The 25,186-nt window shown below is 48.2% G+C and overlaps 1 protein-coding gene and 4 non-coding genes across 6 annotated transcripts; 2 read left to right on the forward strand and 3 right to left on the reverse strand.

Moving 5' to 3' along the window:
- Positions 1–537: 537 nt before the first annotated feature.
- LOC138242802 (zona pellucida sperm-binding protein 3-like) lies at positions 538–2,993 on the forward strand. 2 transcript variants are annotated; one of them, XM_069198356.1, is made up of 9 exons: positions 538–1,180; positions 1,282–1,397; positions 1,473–1,579; positions 1,657–1,831; positions 1,909–2,026; positions 2,223–2,323; positions 2,404–2,477; positions 2,644–2,826; positions 2,902–2,993. In XM_069198356.1, exons 1-9 carry the CDS (start codon positions 623–625, stop codon positions 2,907–2,909), a joined length of 1,440 nt encoding a protein of 479 aa, XP_069054457.1. In that variant the 5' UTR covers positions 538–622; the 3' UTR covers positions 2,910–2,993. The 2 variants fall into 2 exon arrangements, with proteins under 2 accessions (XP_069054457.1, XP_069054456.1); XM_069198355.1 differs by having other exon boundaries at positions 2,644–2,993.
- Positions 2,994–5,591: 2,598 nt separating this feature from the next.
- On the reverse strand, positions 5,592–5,664 carry trnav-aac (transfer RNA valine (anticodon AAC)). Its single transcript has one exon. It is a non-coding gene; the product is annotated as a tRNA-Val (tRNA).
- A 109-nt stretch (positions 5,665–5,773) lies between these two features.
- On the reverse strand, positions 5,774–5,846 carry trnaf-gaa (transfer RNA phenylalanine (anticodon GAA)). Its single transcript has one exon. It is a non-coding gene; the product is annotated as a tRNA-Phe (tRNA).
- A 4,951-nt stretch (positions 5,847–10,797) lies between these two features.
- On the forward strand, positions 10,798–10,869 carry trnah-gug (transfer RNA histidin (anticodon GUG)). Its single transcript has one exon. It is a non-coding gene; the product is annotated as a tRNA-His (tRNA).
- Positions 10,870–11,443: 574 nt separating this feature from the next.
- Positions 11,444–11,516, reverse strand: trnav-aac (transfer RNA valine (anticodon AAC)). The gene has a single exon. It is a non-coding gene; the product is annotated as a tRNA-Val (tRNA).
- Between the last annotated feature and the right edge of the window lie 13,670 nt (positions 11,517–25,186).

Below are 25,186 nucleotides of genomic sequence, written 5' to 3' on the forward strand. Positions count from 1 at the left end.
GCAATCTCTGAGAAATCAGACAAATTATTATCAGAACATGTCAAAAGCTGATCAGTATTTCTTTACTGGGAAGCAAAGAAATGCTTGTATTACACATTTTAATATGACATGCAATTACACATGAAAATTAGTAAAATTATTATTGTAAAATTACGTGTTGATAGAACAGCCCCCTCGATAAAAGAAAGTGTGGACGGACGTGTCGCATGTTCCGTACTCTGTCTGACAGCGAGTTTAACACACTGTCCTTGGAAATTAGAAACGAATTGAACAATAAATTAATCTGAGCAAATTTTACACATGTGGATGATTTCATTCTGTTGAAATTACGTGGAACTCCTCCGCTGGGGTCAGATACACACGGGAAAGTGTTCAGGCGGCTTCACGGAGTCCCGCCTCAGACTGGAAACAGGTTCTAATTAGACGCTGAGAACAATTCGGGTCTCTGTGTGTAATTGATTGTGTTGATTGAGCGGCAGTGCGACCATGTGTGTGGTAGCATAGTCCTGCTAGTATAAAAACCTAGTCACCGCGTTCACACTTTATGCTCTCTTGCTTCAACACAGTTTGGTGGTTTATGTGTCTTACTTCTGTAGCAGTTTAGCGGGACGTCAATTTGGCGATGCGCTCGTTTCTCTTTGTGCTGTGCCTGTGCGCAGGGGCCGGGCTCCCCGCACTGATCTCCGCCGGACCGGCTGGCTGGGACTCTCGGGAATTAGCGCTCCAGGCCGACCTCCCGGCTCCTGAAGACGCAGCCCAGTCGGAGGATTTGAACCTGGCAGATGCGTCCTCCGAAGACCTGTCTGCAAGCGAGAACGACTCGCAGTCCTTGGCTCCCGACTTTCGCCGCCTTCCCGTGTCCAGAGACGCGTACTCGCCCTACTTCGACAAGGAGAAGATGAAGCCCGAAGCCGGCAGCCGCCCCTTACCCGCCTACATCAAGAGCGTCCTGTTTCCTCCCCAGCGAGGGCGGCAGCCGGCTCGCCCGGCCATCGGGGGCACCCGAGGAGTGGCTGTGTGGTGCGACTCCAGCAGGATGTACGTGAGGGTCAGTCGGCTCCTGTTCGGCTTCAGCTGTCGGCCATCGGAGGTGACCTTGGGCAACTGCAGCGTCAGCCGAACCACACGCAGTTACTTCTACTTCATCTACGGGTTTCACGAGTGCGGCACCGAGCGATCGGTAAGCGGGTCTTCATCTACAGGCAGTGTATCGATGTGAGCTGTAGGGCCAGTGTCGGGGTTGCCTTTCCTGGGAATATCCCTTCCTCTGTGACCCTGCAGGTTGTCCAGGGCCGCCTGGTGTACTCCAACACTCTCCGCTATGCCCCGCCCTCCTCCAGTGCACCTGTGCATCGCTTCATTCCCTTCTCTGTGCCTGTCAAGTGCTCCTACAACAGGTAGGCAGGGCTCTGCTGCTGCTGAGAAGCCACTGGGAAAGTGTCCAGAAGCCCCTCATCCCCTCTGTCCTGCAGGTTCCACTACTCCTACAAGGTTGGCTATGTCCCCACGTGGGCCAGGAGAAGGACCTTCTTCAAGGACCTGAAGAACAAGCACAGCTTTGTGCTGCTCACCACCAACTGTAAGCTCCTTGAGCGAGTGGCTCCACCTGCCTGCAGGGGGTGCTGTGTGCAGGTGTAATGCTGCCTCTCTCTCCAGCCCACTGGGTCCGGCTCTCTCCCAAGGATGAGTACTTCCTGGGTCAGCCCATGTACTTCCAGGCCACTGCCTACTTTGCCACAGCGGAGCAGAGGCTGTACATCCACTCGTGTTACGTAACGGAGAAACCAGACCAGCACTCCCAGCCCCGTTTCCCCGTGATCGACAACTTGGGGTACGGCCCCTTCTGGGAGGGGAGGTGGGCAGGAGCCCCGAGAGCCTGCAGGGGTTCATCCTTGTCCTTGTCCCCAGGTGCATGGTGGACAGCAAGGCAGATGGCTGCCTGTCCAGGTTTGTCCCCTCCAAGCAGAAGGATGTGCTCCGCTTCACAATTGATGCCTTCCTCTTCCAGAAGAAGCTGTCCAGGAAGGTACTGCTCTCAAAGGCTGCTCAGCCTTCCTGCTCTACTGATCCATTGTCTGCTTTTTCATCCATGATCTAGATGTGAACCAGACTGTGGCAGCTGTAGTGCCTAGAGCTGCCAGCTTGCCTTCACTGATGGCAGAAGGTCTTTCTGTCCCTCTATTGGCCTTGATCCCTTAATGCTGTGACCTTCCCTCTTGCAGCATGAAGTGACTGAGCTGTACATGCACTGTGTCATGGCTGTGGCTCCTGCTAAAGCAACACCAGGGACCAAGTCCTGCACCTACAACAGGGAGGCTAAGAGGTACTTCTGCAAGGAGCCTGCTGAGGGTGCTCTGGGACATGCCAGGTTTAGGCCTCACCTGTCCTCCTCCTCTCCTCCAGGTGGGAGGAGCTGTATGGTGACCATGAGGTCTGTGCCTGCTGTGAGTCCAGGTGTGCTGGCAGTCGGAATGAAGGTGGGTCTGGTTCTCTATCCCTTGTGGATGCATCTCTGCCCAAGAGACAACCATGCTTGGACAACTGAGGAATGATCCGTGCTGGACAAAGGGACTGTTTAGATGAGTAGACTGTGGGTCTCTGGGTATAGCAGATCCCTCACTCCTGGGTGCTGCTTGTCCACAGGTACCAGGAGCCTGGTGACCAGTAGTCGGGTGGCTGTGGTACCAGTAGAAGCTCCTCTGGATGTGGGAGCTGACTGGACTGAGGATGAGGAAGGAGACCCTCAGAGCTCCAGTGAAGATGCTGAGAGCACCAGTGAGGATGTGGAAGGAGCAGAGGACTTTGGAGATGTTGGCCAGTGGAGAGGTAGGGTCTGGCAGGAGGAGCTCCTGTAGGGGTGGTGTCCTGCAGTGTAGCTGGATTGTTCTCCTTCCTCCCCAGGTGCCTGAATGAAGGCTCCAGCCTGGCCCTTGTGACTCTCCTGCCTCCACTTGCCTTGTAATGGCAACATCTCAATAAAGCTGTGAAAGACCCTTCTGCCTGCCCTTGTTTCTTTATGGTTTATAGGTTTAAATGGTATGGAGGAATTCAAGGGAAGTGAGACCCATTAATCAATGAAAGTATTTGTGGGGGTTCCCCTTTCAAGAATGCTTCCCATATTGCTGCCAATGAGGACTGAAAATGGTTGGAGTAACAAAGCGTTGTACTGGGGGAAGATGGCCGCACTATTCCTTGGGCAGGTCATTGTGACTTTTTTTGCTGGGGGAGAGACAGAGGTGTTCAATATACTGGCAGTCCTCCTGTTTCCTAGAGGGGTAGTGCTTATGGAGTGTCAGTTGCTACTGTAGTGCCCAGTAAGAGTGAGATCTGATGTCCTATTCTAGGCTGCACAAACTGACTAAAAGAAACACAAGGAAGGGATTGTCAACAGGGGCTTGGTGCAAAGTAGGCCTTCCCTTCCTTAGCAGAGGAACAATTCTGGTGCCCAAACATCAGTGAATAAAGGTACAGTTAGAATCTTGGAGGTCTTGTCTTATGGGTGTTGGTTTCACAGTATTGGACAGTCACGGGAAGTATTAGGATTGAAATTGGAGATCCCAGTACTTAACTGGGAAGACAAGTGTTCACAACCACCTCTACCAGCAGCACAGACTGTGTAGATTGAGACTGAATGCTTACTACACAAAGCCTCTCCCCTGTTTCAGTGTCCCGTGTCATGAATTTCAAGTGAATCCTGGTCTCCCGTTGTGACTACCTATGATTTGCACAAATCCTGCTGGCCCACTAACACTGTTAATTTTTAGCCCTACTGCAATGCCCTATTAAAGCTTCAAGGTTTTAGGCTAAACTATTTCATATAATGGTTCCAAAGGTGGCTTCGCAAAGTACTTGACATAATTACAATTAGAATACACAGGATAAAACTGTTCCAATAGACAGAGGAGACCATGGATGGTGGTACTAAGGAAAGTAGAAGCAGAGGGGTAAAGAATGGAACCAGTTCAGTAAAGGCTCTTCTCCAGAACAAGGTGTTGAGTCTGAATTTGAAGGAGTTTAGGGAAGGTGACTCTGGTATCCTTGGGGAGAGAGTTCCAGAGCTTGGGGGCATAACAGGAGAAGGCCTTGTCACTCATACAGTGTAGATGGGCTTGGGGGACAGTTAGGAGACCAGAATAAGAAGAGCGAAGGTTCTGAGGTGGGGAGTAGGGTGATAATAGATCAAACTGCTACTGAGGTGCAACTGAAATGTGACGGCATGTTCTACAATTTATGCAAGAAAGGGTAATGTTAGGCTTTTATGGACCGTTGGTACAACAGCAGTGCTCAAGGATTCATTTCTAATATTGAGGACAATGGGTTATATACCCATCGTTCTTACCAAAGGATCAGAGACCTTTTGCTATATAAGAAGACTCCTTTCCACCACTAATTTATACAGGTTTGGTTCATTTGGGTTTTATCAGTTAAACATTTAAGTGAAGTCATTGTCCTGCACGCGGCCGAGCCCGACACACGGTACCGTCTGGTTTCTGTCGCTGGGCGCTCACCCTGCGGTCCATATGGGTCCTAATGCCCCAGTATATGGTAGTGGCAATTTCCCTAAGGAAACAAATACTCCACATTAGTCTGAATGCCACATTCTTCATTGGTCCCATTACATCACAGAAAAACAAAACTACTGACTCTTTAATCTCGTCTAATCCAAGACGCACCGAATATCACAGTCTTCTTTTAACACGCGTGCTGTGATTCCTCTATGTAGCAGAAATGACAACCGAGGAGCCGAGAGATCATTTCAGCATTTCGCGTCTGAACGGAAAACACAAACGACTAACTTGGAATGAATTGCTTTTGACGCTTTTCAAAGCGTTCTTTGTGCACGACAACTGCGCCACCAAGGAAACTACATAAATATGAGAAAACACACAAGAGAGTTGTCACTCAGTGTCGAAGGGTCGATGTATACTGGGGCTCAGTTGAAAAGCAACGCCAGGACTTTTCCGAATTATGTCACACGAAGAGAGCACAGCCCTTTCCGCCCTGCCGCGTGTGTCTCGGTAACTCGCTGTGATCGTAAAGTGGTCAGTACTTTGCGTTGTGGCCGCAACAACCCCGGTGAACGAACGGTGCTTTACAGAGGAGTACTGCCTGACTGGATCGTTGATGAACGACAGAGGCCACTCCGACCTCTTCTCGGTTTTCTTCAATGACTTCCTACGGATCTTCTTCACATTCGCCCATGCAGGGGAAGCCAGTTACACCAAAGCAAACGCAGGAAAGTGCATTTCAAGCAGAGACCAGGAGGGACTTGTTTACACCAAGAGTGGGCGGAGAATGGAACAATGCGCCCAGGCCTGTTGCTGGAGCCGATTCTTGATGAGCTCTTGGGCTCACTAAGAGGCCCCTGCTGGATGCTAATCTTTCTGTTGTTCTTGCAGGTCCTGCGCTGCTTTTGAGCCGACAGAGCTCGTCCTGGTCTGTCGGCACAGCCCAATTGCAAATGATCGGCTCCGCGTACAGAAGGAACGTGCGTTTGGTACAAGAGTGCACGAAGGCACCGGAAATACATTGGGAACAAATGACCGGTCGCTCAAGACCTCTGTGAAGTACAGGAGCGTGCAAAACGAGGCTGTTTCCGCCGGGTCTCGAACCGGGGACCTTTCGCGTGTTAGGCGAACATGATAGCCGCTACACTACGGAAACCTGCAGGGACTGCTGCTGGTGTCTCGCTTGCGTTTCGGGCTGAGAAAGGGACGCGTCACTTTAGGCAGGGGGCGCTGGAGAGAGGAACAAAGGGCGCGATGTAACAAAATGCCGAAACCCAGGATCGAACCAGGGACCTTTAGATCTTCAGTCTAACGCTCTCCCAACTGAGCTATTTCGGCAGTGTGCAAAGCCCACAGCCACCTGCTCCAGCCTTCCTGTGTTGTGGCATGAGCGCACCAAGAGTAGCGGGAGAGTGTTGCAGGAACGTCACTCAGAAGGAAAGCCACCCAGCTGCGCCCTCTGAGCTCTGTCCAGCGCATCTTCCTCGCATGGACTCCTGCCTGCGACGGGCAGGAAACAATTAGCAAGAACAGAACGGCACCCCATGGGTGTCTCATGACCACACCTTAGGTTGTGACACGTGCAGGTGTGAGGGGTTGCCGGGCTACTTTGGAGCAGAGCTTGGGCGGAGGGGGGGCGGGAAAGCAGACAAAGAGGTGACACCTCAAGGTCTGCACGATCACAGCTCTCCGCCACCCCAGGCTTCCGCTCGATAAGCTACTGGACACACCCGCCCCTCCTCACACAGACCGTGGAAAAGCCCCCGAGTGGGAGCGCTCTCTCTTCCTCCCAGGAGCTCTTGGACATGACGCACAGACAGGGCGCGGGGAGCCGCCGCCTGCAAACACGGCTCCAGGCAGGACTCCACTCCGCAGGAGCCGCAGAGCAGAGGAGATGAGGGCAGCTTAGCTCTGTAGTGATTCATAGCCGTTCAGGGACGCCAAATATGTAATGTTAGTGGCTCTCTGAAGGCACCAGTTCTGTAGGGTTTGGGCATTTACTGAGACAATTATTAATTGTAGCAGTAAATCACAAAGTTGATTCTTTTGATGCCTTTAGAATCCAACCATGCGACATAACTCAAACAACGCGCACACACAGGTACTAATACACGAGGATACATTTATTAATACATAGAATATGCATGTAAACCTAACAGATCTTATCGAGAGGGTTATCAGAATACAAAAGGTATATATTCAGTCAGTTACAAAGAGTTACATATATCAAGAGGACATACGTTCAGTATATCATTCATTAAGACCGTTTCGTAAAGTGAAATTGGTTACAACTTCTACATTAGATACTCAAACAAGTACATAACTCTTAGGAATTAAATTGATATCAACTGGTTGGGATAACAATTGAATTCTCGAGCTGTAATGCATTGAAGTTGAATACTCATCCAATCTCTGGGGATTCAGATCTCCTGCGGGCACAAAGAAACAGTTGCAGGCTGTTGCTGTCCAATCCGCGCTCTCTGGCTTGGTGCCAGGCTGTGCTGTGCGGCTTGCGACGGTGCGCTGCTGATGTTCACTGTTGGCTTTAACTAGCAAAGTTTGTGCACAGGAGAAAAGATGACTGTGGATCCCAGCAAGTCAGGATGAAGACCGGTTCGTTCCTGATGAAGAGCTAGTTCTGAATAGTGATTCAGCTGTCCACAGTTCCGACCTGTTTACGAGGCCTGCTGCTGGTTACTCTCTGGCAACCTCCACTCTAGACTCTTAGAACAAAGGAAAGTTCTGGCACTCGGACACACTGGCCGTTCCGTGGTTGTCCGGGCTGAGTCTCAGGATGGTCAGGAGGCGCGCTGAGAGAATGTCCTGCCCTTGGGAGCCTTCTGCTCCTGGGCCGTCCTGCCCTGGAATTTTCCTTTGAATTCCCTTTAGAAAAGTCCACAGAATCCTCTCCAGAATCTTACTGAATCTTGTTGAATCTCCCCTTCTGAATCTATCAGGCTCTCTGTGTTGCCTGATTTTACCTGGAGGAACTTCAGCTCATTGATTGGCTGAAAGTTCCATGGGCATCAGAGTCCCACGTGGGTTACTCGGCCCTACCAGTCCCTGATTGGTTGATCAAGGTGAGATATGAGTCACTTACTCCTGACACTTAGTAATGCAGTCCAGATGTCCAACTGGCACTCCCTAGACAGATAGGCGCCAATGGATGACCATTGATCATGATAGCCAGGCTTAGCTAAGTGCATCCCCCTTTGGGAGCTGTCCTTATCAAAAGAAAACATCTTGCATGAATAGTTTCTCTGTGGCTGCACCACAGAGATGAACAGAGAAATGGGGCCTCATTTGGGAAGGCTCAGAACACTTAATTCTTTCTTATTAATAAGCCTCGCCGCTACATATCCCTACACTCCTGTGCAGAGACCTGAGCTGTTGTTGCTGTGGATGCTGTCTTTTCTGCACTCGGGGTAGGAGTGAATGTTGAGTTGCCCTTAGAAATGAAGCAGAGCACTTCAACGGCACGGGTGTGTGTGTGCGCGCCCTGGTGATTCTGGGAGACAGATCGAACCTGGGCTAAAAGAGAGGGGGCTTAGCCCTCTTCCATTTGCTAGTTCAAAGTTGTACAACCCATTTGTATCTGCTAGGCAGCGCAGTCGTCGTGCACAAAGAACGCTTTGAAAAGCGTCAAAGGCAAGTCATTCCGAGTTGGTCGTTTGTGTTTTCCGTTCAGACGCGAAATGCTGAAATGATCTCTCGGCTCCTCGGTTGTCATTTCTGCTCCGTAAAGGGATCACAGCATGCGTCGGCTTCCAGCGTGCTGGGTCAGGACACGATGCCGGGGGTTGGAGAGAGCGATGTCTTCCTCGTTAGTGTAGCGGTGAGGCTTATTAATAAGGCAGAATTAAGTGTTTCTGAGCTTTCCCTAATTAGGCCTAATTTCTTTGTTCATCTCTGTGGTGCAGCCACAGAGAAACCATGCAAGGTGATTTAAGGTCCTAGGACAGCTCCCAAAGGGGGATGCACTTAGCTAAGCCTGGCTATCATGATCAATGGTCATCCAAGTGTCAGGACTAAGTGACTCATATCTCACCTTGATCAACCAATCAGGGACTGGTAGGGCCGAGTAACCCACGTGGGACTCTGATGCCCATGGAACTTTCAGCCAATCAATGAGCTGAAGTTCCTCCAGGTAAAAACAGGCAACACAGAGAGCCTGGGAGATTCAGAGAGATTCAGATGGAGATTCAGATTCAGATTCAGATTCAACAAGATTCTGTGGATTGTTCTAAAGGGAATTCAAAGGAAAATTCCAGGGCAGGACGGCCCAGGAGCAGAAGGCTCCCAAGGGCAGGACATTCTCGCAGCGCGCCTCCTGACCATCCTGAGACTCAGCCCGGACAACCACGGACCGGCCAGTGTGTCCGAGTGCCAGAACTTTCCTTTGTTCTAAGAGTCTAGAGTGGAGGTTGCCAGAGAGTAACCAGCAGCAGGCCTCGTGAACAGGTCGGAACTGTGGACAGCTGAATTACTATTCAGAACTAGCTCTTCATCAGGAACGAACCGGTCCTCTTCCTGAATTGCTGGGACCCACAGTCATCTTTTCTCCTGTGCACAAACTGTGCTAGTTAAAGCCAACAATGAGCATCAGCAGCCCACCGTCGCAAGCCGCACAGCACAGCCTGGCACGGAGCCAGAGAGCGCGGATTGGACAGCAACAGCCTGCAACTGTTTCTTTGTGCCCGCAGGAGATCTGAATCCCCAGAGATTGGATGAGTATTCAACTTCAATGCATTACAGCTCGAGAATTCAATTGTTATCCCAACCAGTTGATATCAATTTAATTCCTAAGAGTTATGTACTTGTTTGAGTATCTAATGTAGAAGTTGTAACCAAGTTCACTTTACGAAACGGTCTTAATGAATGATATACTGAACGTATGTCCTCTTGATATATGTAACTCTTTGTAACTGACTGAATATATACCTTTTGTATTCTGATAACCCTCTCGATAAGATCTGTTAGGTTTACATGCATATTCTATGTATTAATAAATGTATCCTCGTGTATTAGTACCTGTGTGTGCGCGTTGTTTGAGTTATGTCGCATGGTTGGATTCTAAAGCCATCAAAAGAATCAACTTTGTGATTTACTGCTACAATTAATAATTGTCTCAGTAAATGCCCAAACCCTACAGAGCTGGTGCCTTCAGAGAGCCACTATGATTACATATTTGGCGGCCCTGAGCCGGTTTTCCCTACATTAGTATAGTGGCAAGTATCCCCGCCTGTCACGCGGGAGACCGGGGTTCGATTCCCCGACGGGGAGTAGCTTTTCTTTCACCTCCTTAGAGAAATGACTGCCTTTCACTTCTCTGTTTTCTTTCACAGCGTCGTGCACCTTTTCATTGCTCTCGCTTTCAGAGCCTCCGCACGGCACACGACTCGACATCAGGAAGCACATTGAAGTGAAAGCAGGAAGCGCTGCGACATGCACTGTGCAGATCCCGCCACAATAAGAGGTGAGTGGGTCTGTTCGATGCACAAAGAACGCTTTGAGAAGCGTCAAAGGCAAGTCATTCCGAGTTGGTCGTTTGTGTTTTCCATTCAGACGCGAAATGCTGAAATGATCTCTCGGCTCCTCGGTTGTCATTTCTGCTCCGTAAAGGAATCACAGCACGCGTCGGCTTCCAGCACGGTGGGTCGGGACACGATGCCGGGGGTCGGAGAGAGCGATGTCTTCCTCGTTAGTATAGGACCTGTCACCTGTCCCCACCTGTCACGCGGGAGACTGGGGTACATCAGGACGCGCATTGAAGTGAAAGAAGGATGCGCTGTGACATGCACTGTGCAGATCCCGCCACACTAAGAGGTGAGTGGGTCTGTTAGATCACAGCGCTAGGCGAATCCCCAATCCCCTTTTGTGCCTGGCGACAAAAGATGGCTGTTTCCACCCGGGGACCTTTTGCGTGTGAGGCGAACGTGATAACCACTACACTACGGAAACGGTGGTAAGACGTGCCCAGCGGCCCAGTGCTGAGCTTCGCCAATTCGATTCAGCTGCTTCATACCGAGAGTCGAACCCGGGCCGCCTGGGTGAAAACCAGGAATCCTAACCCCTAGACCATATGGCAGCGAACAACCACACTGTTCCCGGCATCATGCAAGCAAACTACATAAATATGAGAAAACACGCAAGAGAGTTGTAACTCAGAGTGTCGAAGGGTCGATGTATACTGGGGCTCAGTTGAAATGCAACGTCAGGACTTTTCCGAATTATGTCACACGAAGAGAGCACAGCCTTTTTCGCCCTGCCACGTCTGTATCGGTAACTCGCCGTGATTGTATAGTGGTCAGTACTTTGCGTTGTGGCCGCAACAACCCCGGTTCGAATCCGGGTCACGGCGGAATAGGGGCGTCTGCTTTTACTACTTGCACGAATGAAAGCAAAAAAAAGCCAATCGATGTGAACGAACGGCGCTTTGCAGAGGAGTACTGCCTGACTGGATCGTTGATGAACGACAGAGGCCACTCCGACCTCTTCTCGGTTTTCTTCAATGACTTACTAAGGATTTTCTTCACATTCGCCCATGCAGGGGAAGCCAGTTACACCAAAGCAAACGCAGGAAAGTGCATTTCAAGCAAAGACCAGGAGGGACTTGTTTACACCGAGAGTGGTCGGAGAATGGAACAATGCGCCCAGCCCTGTTGCTGGAGCCGATTCTTGATGAGATCTTGGGCTCACTAAGAGGCCCCCGCTGGATGCTAATCTTTCTGTTGTTCTTGCAGGTCCTGCGCTGCTTTTGAGCCGACAGAGCTCGTCCTGGTCTGTCGGCACAGCCCAATTGCAAATGATCGGCTCCGCGTACAGAAGGAACGTGCGTTTGGTACAAGAGTGCACGAAGGCACCGGAAATACATTGGGAACAAATGACCGGTCACTCAAGACCTTTGTGAAGTACAGGAGCGTGCAAAACGAGGCTGTTTCCACCCGGTCTCGAACCGGGGACCTTTCGCGTGTTAGGCGAACATGATAGCCGCTACACTACGGAAACGGTGAAAGATGAGAATCAATTTAATTCCTAAGGGTTATGTACTTGTTTTGAGTATCTAATGTAGAAGTTTTAAACAAGTTCAATTACGAAATGGTCTAAATGAATGATATACCGAACTTATGTCCTCTTGATATGTGTAACTCTTTGTAACTGAATTAATTTATATCTTTTGTATTCTGATAACTCTTACGATAAGATCTGTTAGGTTTACATGCATATTCTATATATTAATAAATGTATCCTCGTGTATTAGTACCTGTTGAGGTACTTTGAGTTATATCGCATGGTTGGATTCTAAGACCATTATAAGAATCAATTTTGTGATTTACTGCCACAAAAATAATTGTCCCAGTAAATGCCCAAACCCCTACAGAACTGGTGCCTTGTGAGAGCACACTATAACAGTGTGTGATCTCCTGTCCCAGCCTGAGGAGCAGACAGCGAGCCTGTCTCTCAATAATAATAATACAGTGTGTGATCTCCTATCTTAGCCTGAGGAACAGACAATGAACCTGTCTCTCAATAATAATTACCTAGTGTGGAATGTCCTGTCCCAGTCTGAAGAACAAATAGTGAGCATGACTCTCAATAATAATAGAACAGTGTGTGATCTCCAGTCCCAGCTAGAGGAACAGACAGTGAGCATGTCTCTCAACAATAATATGAATAAACTGTGTGATCTCCTGTCCCAGCCTGAGGAACAGACAGTGAGCCTGTCTCTCAATAATAATAATATAGTGTGTGACTTCCTGTCCCAGCCTGAAGAACAGACAGGAGTGAGCCAGTCTCTCAATAATAATAAAGCAGATTATAATCTCCTGTAACAGCCTAAGGAACAGTCAGGAAAGAGCAGGTCTCTCGATAATAATAATACAGTGTGTGTTCTCCTGTCCCAGCCTGAGGAACAGACAGTGAGCCTGTCTCTCAATAATAATAATACATTGTGTGACCTCCTGTTTCAATCTGAGGAACAGACAGGAGTGAGCCAGTCTCTCAATAATAATAAAGCAGATTATAATCTCCTGTAACAGCCTAAGGAACAGTCAGGAAAGAGCAGGTCTCTCGATAATAATAATACAGTGTGTGTTCTCCTGTCCCAGCCTGAGGAACAGACAGTGAGCCTGTCTCTCAATAATAATAATAATACAGTGAGACTTTCTGTCCCAGCCTGAGGAAAAGACAGTAAGCTTGTCTCTCAATAATAATAATACAGTGTGTGATCTCCTGTCCCAGCCTGGGGAACACTGAGCCTATCTCTCAATACTAATAATACAGTGTGTCATTTCCTGCCCCAGTCAGAGGAACAGTGAGCTTGTCTCTCAATATTAATAATACAGTCTGATCTCCTGTCCCAGCCTGAGGAACAGTGAGCCTGGCTCTAAATAATAATAATACAGTGTGTGATCTCCTGTTTCAGCCTAAGGAACAGACAGTGAGCTTGTCTCTCAATAATAATAATACAGTGTGTGATCTCCTGTCCCAGCCCAAACGATGACACAGTGTGCCTATCTGTCAATAATAATAATACAGGGTGCGATCTCCTGTCCCAGCCTGATGAACAGTGTGCCTGTCAATCAATAATAATAATACAGTAGGAGATCTCCTGCTCCAGCCTGAGGAACATACAGTGAGACTGTCTCTCAATAATAATAATACAGTGTGATATTCTGTCCCAGCCTGGGGAACATACAGTGAGCCTGTCTCTCAATAATAATAATCCAGTGTGTGATCTCCTGTTCAAGCCCAAGCGAAGACACAGTGAGCCTATCTGTCAATAATAGTAATATAGTGTGTGATCTCCTGTCCCAGTCTGAGGAACAGACAGTCAGCCTATCTGTCAATAATAATAATACAGTGTGTGATCTCCTGTCCCAGCCTGAGGAACAGAGAGTGAGCTTGTCTCTCAGTAATAATACAGTGTGTGATCCTTTGTCCCAGCCTGAGGAACAGACAGTGAGCCTGTCTCTCAATAAAAATAATACAGTGTGTGATCCCCTGTCCCAGCCAGAGGAACAGACAGTGAGCCTGTCTCTCAATAATAATAATATAGTGTGTGACTTCCTGTCCCAGCCTGAAGAACAGACAGGAGTGAGCCAGTCTCTCAATAATAATAAAGCAGATTATAATCTCCTGTAACAGCCTAAGGAACAGTCAGGAAAGAGCAGGTCTCTCGATAATAATAATACAGTGTGTGTTCTCCTGTCCCAGCCTGAGGAACAGACAGTGAGTCTGTCTCTCAATAATAATAATACATTGTGTGACCTGCTGTTTCAATCTGAGGAACAGACAGGAGTGAGCCAGTCTCTCAATAATAATAAAGCAGATTATAATCTCCTGTAACAGCCTAAGGAACAGTCAGGAAAGAGCAGGTCTCTCGATAATAATAATACAGTGTGTGTTCTCCTGTCCCAGCCTGAGGAACAGACAGTGAGCCTGTCTCTCAATAATAATAATAATAATACAGTGAGACTTTCTGTCCCAGCCTGAGGAAAAGACAGTAAGCTTGTCTCTCAATAATAATAATACAGTGTGTGACCTCCTGTCCCAGCCTGGGGAACAGACAGTGAACCTTTCTCTCAATAATAATAATCCAGTGTGGAATGGCCTGTCCCAGCAAGAGGAACAGACAGTGAGTCTGTATCTCAATAATAATAATACAGTGTGTGATCTCCTGTCCCAGCCTGGGGAACACTGAGCCTATCTCTCAATACTAATAATACAGTGTGTCATTTCCTGCCCCAGTCAGAGGAACAGTGAGCTTGTCTCTCAATATTAATAATACAGTCTGATCTCCTGTCCCAGCCTGAGGAACAGTGAGCCTGTCTCTAAATAATAATAATACAGTGTGTGATCTCCTGTTTCAGCCTAAGGAACAGACAGTGAGCTTGTCTCTCAATAATAATAATACAGTGTGTGATCTCCTGTCCCAGCCCAAATGACGACACAGTGTGCCTATCTGTCAATAATAATAATACAGGGTGCGATCTCCTGTCCCAGCCTGATGAACAGTGTGCCTGTCAATCAATAATAATAATACAGTATGTGATCTCCTGCTCCAGCCTGAGGAACAGACAGTGAGACTGTCTCTCAATAATAATAATACAGTGTGATATTCTGTCCCAGCCTGGGGAACATACAGTGAGCCTGTCTCTCAATAATATTAATCCAGTGTGTGATCTCCTCTTCAAGCCCAAGCGAAGACACAGTGAGCCTATCTGTCAATAATAGTAATATAGTGTGTGATCTCCTGTCCCAGTCTGAGGAACAGACAGTCAGTCTATCTGTCAATAATAATAATACAGTGTGTGATCTCCTGTCCCAGCCTGAGGAACAGAGAGTGAGCCTGTCTCTCAGTAATAATACAGTGTGTGATCCTTTGTCCCAGCCTGAGGAACAGACAGTGAGCCTGTCTCTCAATAAAAATAATACAGTGTGTGATCCCCTGTCCCAGCCAGAGGAATAGACAGTGAGCCCGTCTCTAAATAATAATAATACAGTGTGTTATCTCCTGTCCCAGCCTGAGGAACAGTGAGCCTGTCAATCAATAATAATAATACAATATGTGATGTCCTGTCTCAGCCTGTGGAACAGAGAGTAAGCCTGTCTCTCAATAATAATAATACAGTGTGTGATCTCCTGTCCCAGCCTGGGGAACAGTGAGCCAGACTCTCAGTAATAATAATAATACAGTGTAATCTACTGTCCCAGCATGAGGAACAGTGAGCCTGTCTCTCAATAATAATAATACAGTACAGTGCCTTGCGAAAGTATTCGGCCCCCTTGAACTTTTCAACCTTTTGCCACATTTCAGGCTTCAAACATAAAGATATAAATTTTTTATTTTATGTGAAGAATCACCAACAAGTGGGACACAATTGTGAAGTGGAACGAAATCTATTGGATTTTTGAAACTTTTTTAACTAATAAAAAAATGAAAAGTGGGGCGTGCAAAATTATTCGGCCCCCTTGCGTTAATACTTTGTAGAGCCACCTTTTGCTGCGATTACAGCTGCAAGTCGCTTGGGGTATGTCTTTATCAGTTTTGCACATCGAGAGACTGAAATTCTTGCCCATTCTTCCTTGCAAAACAGCTCGAGCTCAGTGAGGTTGGATGGAGAGCGTTTGTGAACAGCAGTTTTCAGCTCTTTCCACAGATTCTCGATTGGATTCAGGTCTGGACTTTGACTTGGCCATTCAAACACCTGGATACGTTTATTTGTGAACCATTCCTTTGTAGATTTTGCTGTATGTTTGGGATCATTGTCTTGTTGGAAGATAAATCTCCGTCCCAGTTTCAGGTCTTTTGCAGACTCCAACAGGTTTTCATCCAGAATGGTCCTGTATTTGGCTGCATCCATCTTCCCCTCAATTTTAACCATCTTCCCTGTCCCTGCTGAAGAAAAGCAGGCCCAAACCATGATGCTGCCACCACCATGTTTGACAGTGGGGATGGTGTGTTGAGAGTGATGAGCTGTGTTGCTTTTACGCCAAACATATCGTTTTGCATTGTGGCCAAAAAGTTCGATTTTGGTTTCATCTGACCAGAGCACCTTCTTCCACATGTTTGGGGTGTCTCCCAGGTGGCTTGTGGCAAACTTTAGACGAGACTTTTTATGGATATCTTTGAGAAATGGCTTTCTTCTTGCCACTCTTCCATAAAGGCCAGATTTGTGCAGTGTAAGACTGATTGTTGTCCTATGGACAGACTCTCCCACCTCAGCTGTAGTTCTCTGCAGTTCATCCAGAGTGATCATGGGCCTCTTGGCTGCATCTCTGATCAGTCTTCTCCTTGTCTGAGCTGAAAGTTTAGAGGGACGGCCAGGTCTTGGTAGATTTGCAGTGGTCTGATACTCCTTCCATTTCAAGATGATCGCTTGCACAGTGCTCCTTGGGATGTTTGAAGCTTGGGAAATCTTTTTGTATCCAAATCCGGCTTTAAACTTCTCCACAACAGTATTACGGACCTGCCTGGTGTGTTCCTTGGTCTTCATGATGCTCTCTGCGCTTTCAACAGAACCTTGAGACTATCACAGAGCAGGTGCATTTATACAGAGACTTGATTACACACAGGTGGATTCTATTTATCACCATCAGTCATTTAGGACAACATTGGATCATTCAGAGATCCTCGCTGAACTTCTGGAGTGAGTTTGCTGCACTGAAAGTAAAGGGGCCGAATAATTTTGCACGCCCCACTTTTCATTTTTTTATTAGTTAAAAAAGTTTCAAAAATCCAATAGATTTCGTTCCACTTCACAATTGTGTCCCACTTGTTGGTGATTCTTCACATAAAATAAAAAATTTATATCTTTATGTTTGAAGCCTGAAATGTGGCAAAAGTTTGAAAAGTTCAAGGGGGCCGAATACTTTCGCAAGGCACTGTATGTGACCAACTGTCCCAGACTGAGGAAAAGACAGTGAGTCTGTCTCTCAATAATAATAATATACTATATAACCTCCTGTCCCAGCCTGGGGAACATACAGTGAGCCTGTCTCACTATAATAATATTATAATATATGACCTCCTGTCCCAGCCTGGGGAACATACAGTGAGCCTGTCTCTCTATAATAATAATATAATATATGACCTCCTGTCCCAGCCTGGGGAACATACAGTGAGCCTGTCTCACTATAATAATAATACAGTGTGTGATCTCCTGTCCCAGCCTGAGGAACAGACAGTGAGCCTGTCTCTCAATAATAATAATAATACAGTGTGATCTACTGTCCCAGCCTGAGGAACAGACAGTGAGTTTGTCTCTCAATAATAATACAGTGTTATCTCCTCTCCCAGCCTGGGGAACAGACAGTGAGCCTGTCTCTCAATAATAATAATACAGTGTGAGCTCCTGACCCAGCCTGGGGAAAATACAGTGAGCCTGTCTCTCTATAATAATAATTCAGTGTGGGATCTCCTGTCCAACTCTGAGGAACAGACAGTGAGCCTGTCTCTAAATAATAATAATACAGTGTGTGATCCTCTGTCCCAGCCTGAGGAACAGACAGTGAGACTGTCTCTCAATAATAATAATACTGTGTGAGCTCCTGACCCAGCCTGGGGAAAATACAGTGAGCCTGTCTCTAAATAATAATAATACAGTGTGTGATCCTCTGTCCCAGCCTGAGGAACAGAGAGTAAGCCTGTCTCTCAATAATAATAATTCAGTGTGGGATCTCCTGTCCCAGCCTGAGGAACAAACAGTGAGCTTGTCTCGAAATAATAATAATACAGTGTGGGATCTCCTGTCCCAGCCTGGGGAACAGTGAGCCAGACTCTCAATAATAATAATAATACAGTGTGATGTACTGTCCCAGCCTGAGGAACAGACAGTGAGCCTGTCTCTCGATAATAATAATACAGTGTGTGTTCTCCTGTCCCAGCCTGGGGAACAGTGAGCCAGACTCTCAATAATAATAATAATACAGTGTGATCTACTGTCACAGCCTGAGGAACAGACAGTGAGACTATCTCTCAATAATAATAATATTGTGTGAGCTCCTGACCCAGCCTGGGGAACATACAGTGAGCCTGTCTCTCTATAATAATAATTCAGTGTGTGATCTCCTGTCCCAGCCTGAGGAATAGTTAGCCTGTCAATCAATAATAATGCAGTATGTGATGTCCTCTCTCAGCTTGAGGAACAGAGAGTAAGCCTGTCTCTCAATAATAATAATTCAGTGTGGGATCTCCTGTCCCAGCCTGAGAAACAAACAGTGAGCCTGTCTCGAAATAATAATAATACAGTGTGGGATCTCCTGTCCCAGCCTGGGGAACAGTGAGCCAGACTCTCAGTAATATTAATAATAATAACACAGTGAGATCTACTGTCCCAGCCTGATGTACAGACAGTGAGCCTGTCTCTCAATAATAATATAGTGTGTGACCTCCTGTCCCAGACTGAGGAAAAGACTGAGGAAAAGACTGAGTCTATCTCTAAATAATAATAATACAGTGTGGGATCTCCTGTCCCAACCTCGGGAACAGTGAGCCAGACTCTCAATAATAATAATACAGTGTGATCTACTGTCCCAACCTGAGGAACAGACAGTGAGCCTGTCTCTCAATAATAATAATACAGTGTGTGATCTCCTGTCCCAGCCTGAGGAACAGACAGTGAACCTCTCTCTCAGTAATAATAATACAGTGTGTGATCTACTGTCCCAGCCTGAGGAACAGACAGTGAGCCTGTCTCTCAATAATAATAATACAGTGTGTGATCTCCTGTTCCAGTCTGGGAAACAGAAAGTGAGCCTGTCTCTCAGTAATAATAATATAGTGTGTGATCCACTGTCCCAGCCTGAGGAACAGACAGTGAGCCTGTCTCTCAATAATAATAATACAGTGTGTGATCTCCTGTCCCAGCCTGAGGAACAGACAGTGAGCCTGTCTCTCAATAATAATAATACAGTGTGTGATCTCCTGTCCCAGCCTGAGGAACAGTGAGCAGTCCTAATAGTTACCGCTTTCCTGATTTAGCTCAGCAGCTTTTATTTCGCCTGAAGCGCAAGCAACTTGTGAGAACAGGTTGGGTTTGCTGTGCTCAACTGGCTCGGCGTCTTCGTGTCGTAGCGCCGCAATGGTGTGTTTTCCTTCCTTCTCTTTTCAGCCCGGAAGAAACATTTTACTTGTTCCTTTTGTAGCCGACGCTTGCCGACGCATGTGTTGTGTTGTGGATTTTCCCCTTCTTGAATTTGTACTCCTCCTCCCTCTCTCTTCCTATCTTTACCTCTCCCTCTCTCTACCTCTCCCTCTCTCCCTAACCCCCTCTCTCTCCACCACTCTCCCTCTCCCTCGCCCTCCACCTCTCTCCCTCTCTCTACCTCTCTACCTCTCCCTACCCCTCTCTGCTCTCTCTCTCTCACTCTGGAGTTTATTTTCAGACAGAAATCCAGCTCCGTCCCTGCTGTGGAAGATTGGTGATGCAGGATGAGAGCCCCTAACCGAGAGCACTGCAGCGGCAGGTTCTGTGGTCTGTTTCAAATCCGCCCGCGATGAGACACCAAGGAGAAATGAAGAGCCCCAGTTGCGCTAGAAAATCACCCAGAAAGAGACTTTCAATGTAGGAAAAATAAGTCGTTAGTAACAGACATAATATGTTTGTTTTATTTTTTTAATCGCTGCGATGTGTGACTAAGCTCATACGACTAAGCGTTGCCCCCTTTGTCTAGATCTGGTAACCTGCTCATCGCTGGTGGGCCAGATCGTGTCCCCCGTCACTATACTGGGGCAATAGGACCCACACAGACCGCAGGGTGAGCACCCCCTGCTGGCCCCACAGAGAGGGAGAGGTAGAGGTAGGGAGAGAGGTAGGGAGGGGAAAAGTGAGAGGTAGGGAGAGAGGTAGAGAGAGGGAGAGGTAGAGGTAGCGAGAGAGAGGAGGAGTACAAATTCAAGCAGAGGCCTGAGTGGAGCACTGTCGTATGGCCCTGACATCAATCCCTCAACTCTCTGCATAAAGCAGTGTCTTATGGCCATGACATCCCACCCCCACCACTCTCAGTGGAAAGCACTGTCGTATAACCATGACATCCCACGTCCACCGCTCTCTGCGTAAAGAAGTATCGTCAGGACCTTACATCCCACCACCGCCACTCTCTACGTAAAGAAGTGTCGTATGGCCCTGACACCCACCCCTCCACTCTCTGCATTAAGCTGTGTTGTCAGGCCCTGACATCCCACCCCTGCCACTCTCTGTGTAAAGCACTGTCGTTTGGCCCTGACACCTCACCCCCGCCACTCTCCGTGTAAAGCAGTGTCATATGACCCTGACATCCCAACCCCGCCAAACTATGTGAAAAGCAGTGTGTAGCGGTGAGGCTTAATAATAATGCAGAATTAAGTGTTTCTGAGCTTTCCCAAATTAAGCCCCATTTCTCTGTTCATCTCTGTGGTGCAGCCACAGAGAAACCATTCATGCAAGGTGATTTAAGGTCCAAGGACAGCTCCCAAAGGGGGATGCACTTAGCTAAGCCTGGCTATCATGATCAATGGTCACCCATTGGCGCCTATCTGTCTAGGGAGTGCGAGTTGGACATCTGGATTGCATTCCTAAGTGTCAGGACTAAGTGACTCATATCTCACCTTGATCAACCAATCAGGGACTGGTAGGGCCGAGTAACCCACGTGGGACTCTGATGCCCATGGAACTTTCAGCCAATCAATGAGCTGAAGTTCCTCCAGGTAAAAACAGGCAACACAGAGAGCCTGAGAGATTCGACAAGATTGAGATTCAGATTCAACAAGATTCAACAGGAGAATTCCAGGGCAGGACGGCCCAGGAGCAGAAGGCTCCCAAGGGCAGGACATTCTCACAGCGCGCCTCCTGACCATCCTGAGACTCAGCCCGGACAACCACGGAACGGCCAGTGTGTCCGAGTGCCAGAACTTTCCTTTGTTCTAAGAGTCTAGAGTGGAGGTTGCCAGAGAGTAACCAGCAGCAGGCCTCGTGAACAGGTCGGAACTGTGGACAGCTGAATCACTATTCAGAACAATCTCTTCATCAGGAACGAACCGGTCCTCTTCCTGACTTGCTGGGACCCACAGTCATCTTTTCTCCTGTGCGCAAACTTTGCTAGTTAAAGCCAACAATGAGCATCAGCAGCGCACCGTCGCAAGCCGCACAGCACAGCCTGGCACGGAGCCAGAGAGCGCGGATTGGACAGCAACAGCCTGCAACTGTTTCTTTGTGCCCGCAGGAGATCTGAATCCCCAGAGATTGGATGAGTATTCAACTTCAATGCATTACAGCTCGAGAATTCAATTGTTATCCAAACCAGTTGATATCAATTTAATTCCTAAGAGTTATGTACTTGTTTGAGTATCTAATGTAGAAGTTGTAACCAAGTTCACTTTACGAAACGGTCTTAATGAATGATATACTGAACGTATTTCCTCTTGATGTGTAACTCTTTGTAACTGATTGAATATATATCTTTTGTATTCTGATAACCCTCTCGATAAGATCTGTTAGGTTTATATGCATATTTTATGTATTAATAAATGTATCCTCGTGTATTAGTACCTGTGTGTGCGCGTTGTTTGAGTTATGTCGCATGGTTGGATTCTAAAGCCATCAAAAGAATCAACTTTGTGATTTACTGCTACAATTAATAATTGTCTCAGTAAATGCCCAAACCCTACAGAACTGGTGCCTTCAGAGAGCCACTATGATTACATATTTGGCGTCCCTGAACCGGTTTTCTCTACAAGTGTCATATGGCCCTCACATCCCACCCCCACCACTCTATGTGTAAAGCACTGTCGTATGGCCCTGACATCAAACTCCTGCCACTTTCTGCGTAAAGCACTGTTGTATGGCCCTGACACCCACCCCTCCATTCTCTGCATAATGCAGTGTCCTCAGTCCCTGACATCTCAATACCCCCAATCTCTGCGTAAAGCAGTATCGTTAAGCCCTGACATCCCAACCCCTCCACTATCTGCGTAAAGCAGAATTGTCAGGCTCTGACATCCCACCCCTCCACTCTCTGCGTTAAGCAGTGCTGTCAGGTTCTGACACCCCAACCCCGCCACTCTCTCCGTAAAGAATTGTCGTATGGCCCTGACACCCACCCCTCCACTCTCTGCGTAAAGCAGTGTCGTCAAGCCCTGACATCCCACTTCCGCCACTCTCTGGGTAAAGCAGTATCGTCAAGCCCTGACATCTCACCCCTCCACTCTCTGCGTAAAGAAGTGTCGTATGGCCCTGACACCCACCCCTCCATTCTCTGAGTAACGCGGTATCGTCAGACCCTGACATCCCACCCCCACCACTCTCTGCATAACGCGGTATCGTCAAGCCTTGACATCCCACCCCCGCCACTCTTTCATAAAGCGGTGTATTACGGCCCTGACATCCAACCCCCGCCACTCTCTGCGTAAAGCAGTATCGTCAGGCCCTGACATCCAAATACTCTCTGCGTAAAGCCCTCTCGTATGGCCCTGACACCCACCCCTCCACTCTGTGCATAAAGCAGTGTCGTCAACCCCTGACATCCCACCCCCGCCACTCTTTGCGTAAAGCAGTATCGTCAGGCCCTGACATCCCACCCCGTCCACTTTCTACGTAAAGCACTGTCGTATGGCCCTGAAATCCCACCTCATCCAGTCTGCGTAAAGCACAGTCGTCAACCCCTGACATCCCACCCGCGCCACTCTCTGCGTAAAGAAGAGTCGTATGGCCCTGACACCCACTTCTCCATTCTCTGCATAATGCAGTGTCCTCATGCCCTGACATCCCAATACCGCCACTCTCTGTGTGAAGCAGTATCGTCAAGCCCTGACATCCCACCCCGCCACTCTCTGCGTAAAGAAGAGTCGTATGGCCCTGACACCCACTTCTCCATTCTCTGCATAATGCAGTGTCCTCATGCCCTGACATCCCAATACCGCCACTCTCTGAGTAAAGTAGTATCTTCAGGCCCTGACATCCCACCCCGCCACTCTCTGCGTAAAGAAGAGTCGTATGGCCCTGACACCCACCTCTCCATTCTCTGCATAATGCAGTGTCCTCATGCCCTGACATCCCAATACCGCCACTCTCTGTGTGAAGCAGTATCGTCAAGCCCTGACATCCCACCCCCTCCACTATCTGCGGAAAGCAGAATTGTCAGGCCCTGATATCCCACCCCTGCCACTCTCTGCATAAAGAAGTGTCGTATGGCCCTGATATCCCACCCCCGCCACTCTCTGCGTAAAGCAGTATCGTCAGGTCCTGACATCCCACCCTCACCACTCTCTGCGTAAAGAAGTGTCGTATGGCCCTGACACCAATCCCTCGAGTCTCTGCTTAAAACAGTGTCTTATGGCGCTGACATCCCACCCCCGCAACTCTCTGCGTAAAGCACTGTTTTATGGCCCTGACTGCAATCCCTCCATTCTCTGCATAAAGCAGTATTGTCAGGCCCTGACATCCCACCTCTGCCACTCTCTGCGTAAAGAAGTGTCGTATGGCCCTGACACATTACCCCTCCACTCTCTGCGTAAAGCACTGTCGTATGGCCCTGACATCACACCCCTCCACTCTCTACGTAAAACACTGTCATATAACCCTGACATTCCACCCTCGCCACTCTCTGCGTAAGGAAGTGTCGTATGGCCCTCACACCCACCCCTACTCTATGCGTTAAGCAGTTTTGTCAGGCCCTGACATCCCACCCCCAGCCCTCTCTGCTTAAAGAACTGTCGTATGGCCCTGACACCCACCCCCCCCCACTCTCTGCGTAAAGCACTGTCATATGGCCCTGACACCCACCCCTCCACTCTCTGCGTTAAGCTGTGTTGTCAGGTCCTAACATCCCATCCCCTCCACTCTCTATGTAAAGCATTGTCGTATGACCCTGACATCCCTCCACCAGCACTCTCTGTGTAAAGCACTGTCGTATGACCCTGATATCCCACCTTCTCCGCTCTCTGTGTAAAGTACTTTCGTCAGCTTCTGACATCCCACCCCACCACTCTCTGCGTAAAGCAGTGTCGTATGGTCCTGACACCAATCTCTCCACTCTCTGCATAAAACAGTGTCTTATGGCGCTGACATCCCAACCCCACCGCTTTCTGTGTAAAGCCCAGGTTTTTGTTTGTTGTGTTTGTGCTTGTGTACTTTTTTGTTTTAAGTCTCCGGAGCTTTACTCGACCCCCCTTCCTCCACCCAATAAAGGTTAATACCCCGGAGGAGGGGGTAGCTCTCAGCCGTGGACTCCCGGAGGTTTCCTTTCAGTTAAATGAGGTTTTTACTCCCCCCAGTGCTGGGCAGCTCATGTATTTGTATGGGCGTCGGGAGCCGCCCATGAAGGCGGGGGTACTGTCACGCCCTCTGCAGCCAGAGGGCGCTCCTTCTCTGTCCTCTCCCTAGTTTCCGGTCTGCTGTCCTTCCTGTCCCTCTCTTTCCCTTGGGCTATATATTTCTGGGTCTTGCACTCTGTCCTCGCTCAGCATTGACGTTCGGATGTCCTGAGACCCGCCTAGCACCAGGTCGCCCCACGTCCGCTCCCTGAGGGCATAGGTTTCTATACGGCATTCCTGAACTCTTTGCACTAATGAGCCCGGGCCTTTTTCCCGTCTCGCCGCTACGCATATGGGTCTTTTTCCGCTCTCCTGCTCCCCACGGTTAGTCCCTTTGGATGTCCGTGACACTGCCAGCAGAGATGAAACTATGTTGTGTTAAGATTGTATCGCACAGTAGGAGTAGGAGGATCTCATTTAGAATAGTGCATATAATGTTGGTGCCTTCTCAATTTAGGGTAGTTTCCACTTTCATGGTTCATTCCGAAGAAATCAGATGGGTTGACTTTGATCTATGTTCAAGACTCAAGAGATTCTGTCAGTGTAGAACACTACCCTTCAGACTAAAGATACTCAGCTCCTTCAGACCTGTCAGTGTGGGACACTCCCTTCAGACTAAAGAGACTCGGTTCCTCCAGCCTGTCAGTGTGGGACACTCCCTTCAAACTAAAGAGACTCAGCTCCTTCAGCCTGTCAGTGTGGGACACTCCCTTCAGACTAAAGAGACTCAGTTCCTTCAGACTAAAGACTTCTTTCAGCCTGTCAGTGTACCTTTGATGGAAAGGGTGCCAGTCTGTCAAAGGATGCTAACCACTGTACCAGAACTGTGCCACCATCTGACTTCTGAACAGTGTAAACTAATTTTCTGAAATAATCTGCTGAAACT

Source organism: Lepisosteus oculatus, chromosome 14 (assembly GCF_040954835.1).
Source record: "Lepisosteus oculatus isolate fLepOcu1 chromosome 14, fLepOcu1.hap2, whole genome shotgun sequence".
In the NCBI taxonomy this organism is placed as follows: Eukaryota; Metazoa; Chordata; class Actinopteri; order Semionotiformes; family Lepisosteidae; genus Lepisosteus; species Lepisosteus oculatus.

What these genes read in the sequence shown, in the direction of transcription:
- LOC138242802 (XM_069198355.1), top strand. Translation starts at nt 623, where the DNA reads ATGCGCTCGTTTCTCTTTGTGCTGTGCCTGTGCGCAGGGGCCGGGCTC. An exon ending in GTCAAGTGCTCCTACAACAG is followed by an intron (nt 1,398 to 1,472) that starts GTAGGCAGGGCT and finishes TCTGTCCTGCAG; the next exon opens with GTTCCACTACTCCTACAAGG. An exon ending in TGCTGGCAGTCGGAATGAAG is followed by an intron (nt 2,478 to 2,643) that starts GTGGGTCTGGTT and finishes GCTTGTCCACAG; the next exon opens with GTACCAGGAGCCTGGTGACC.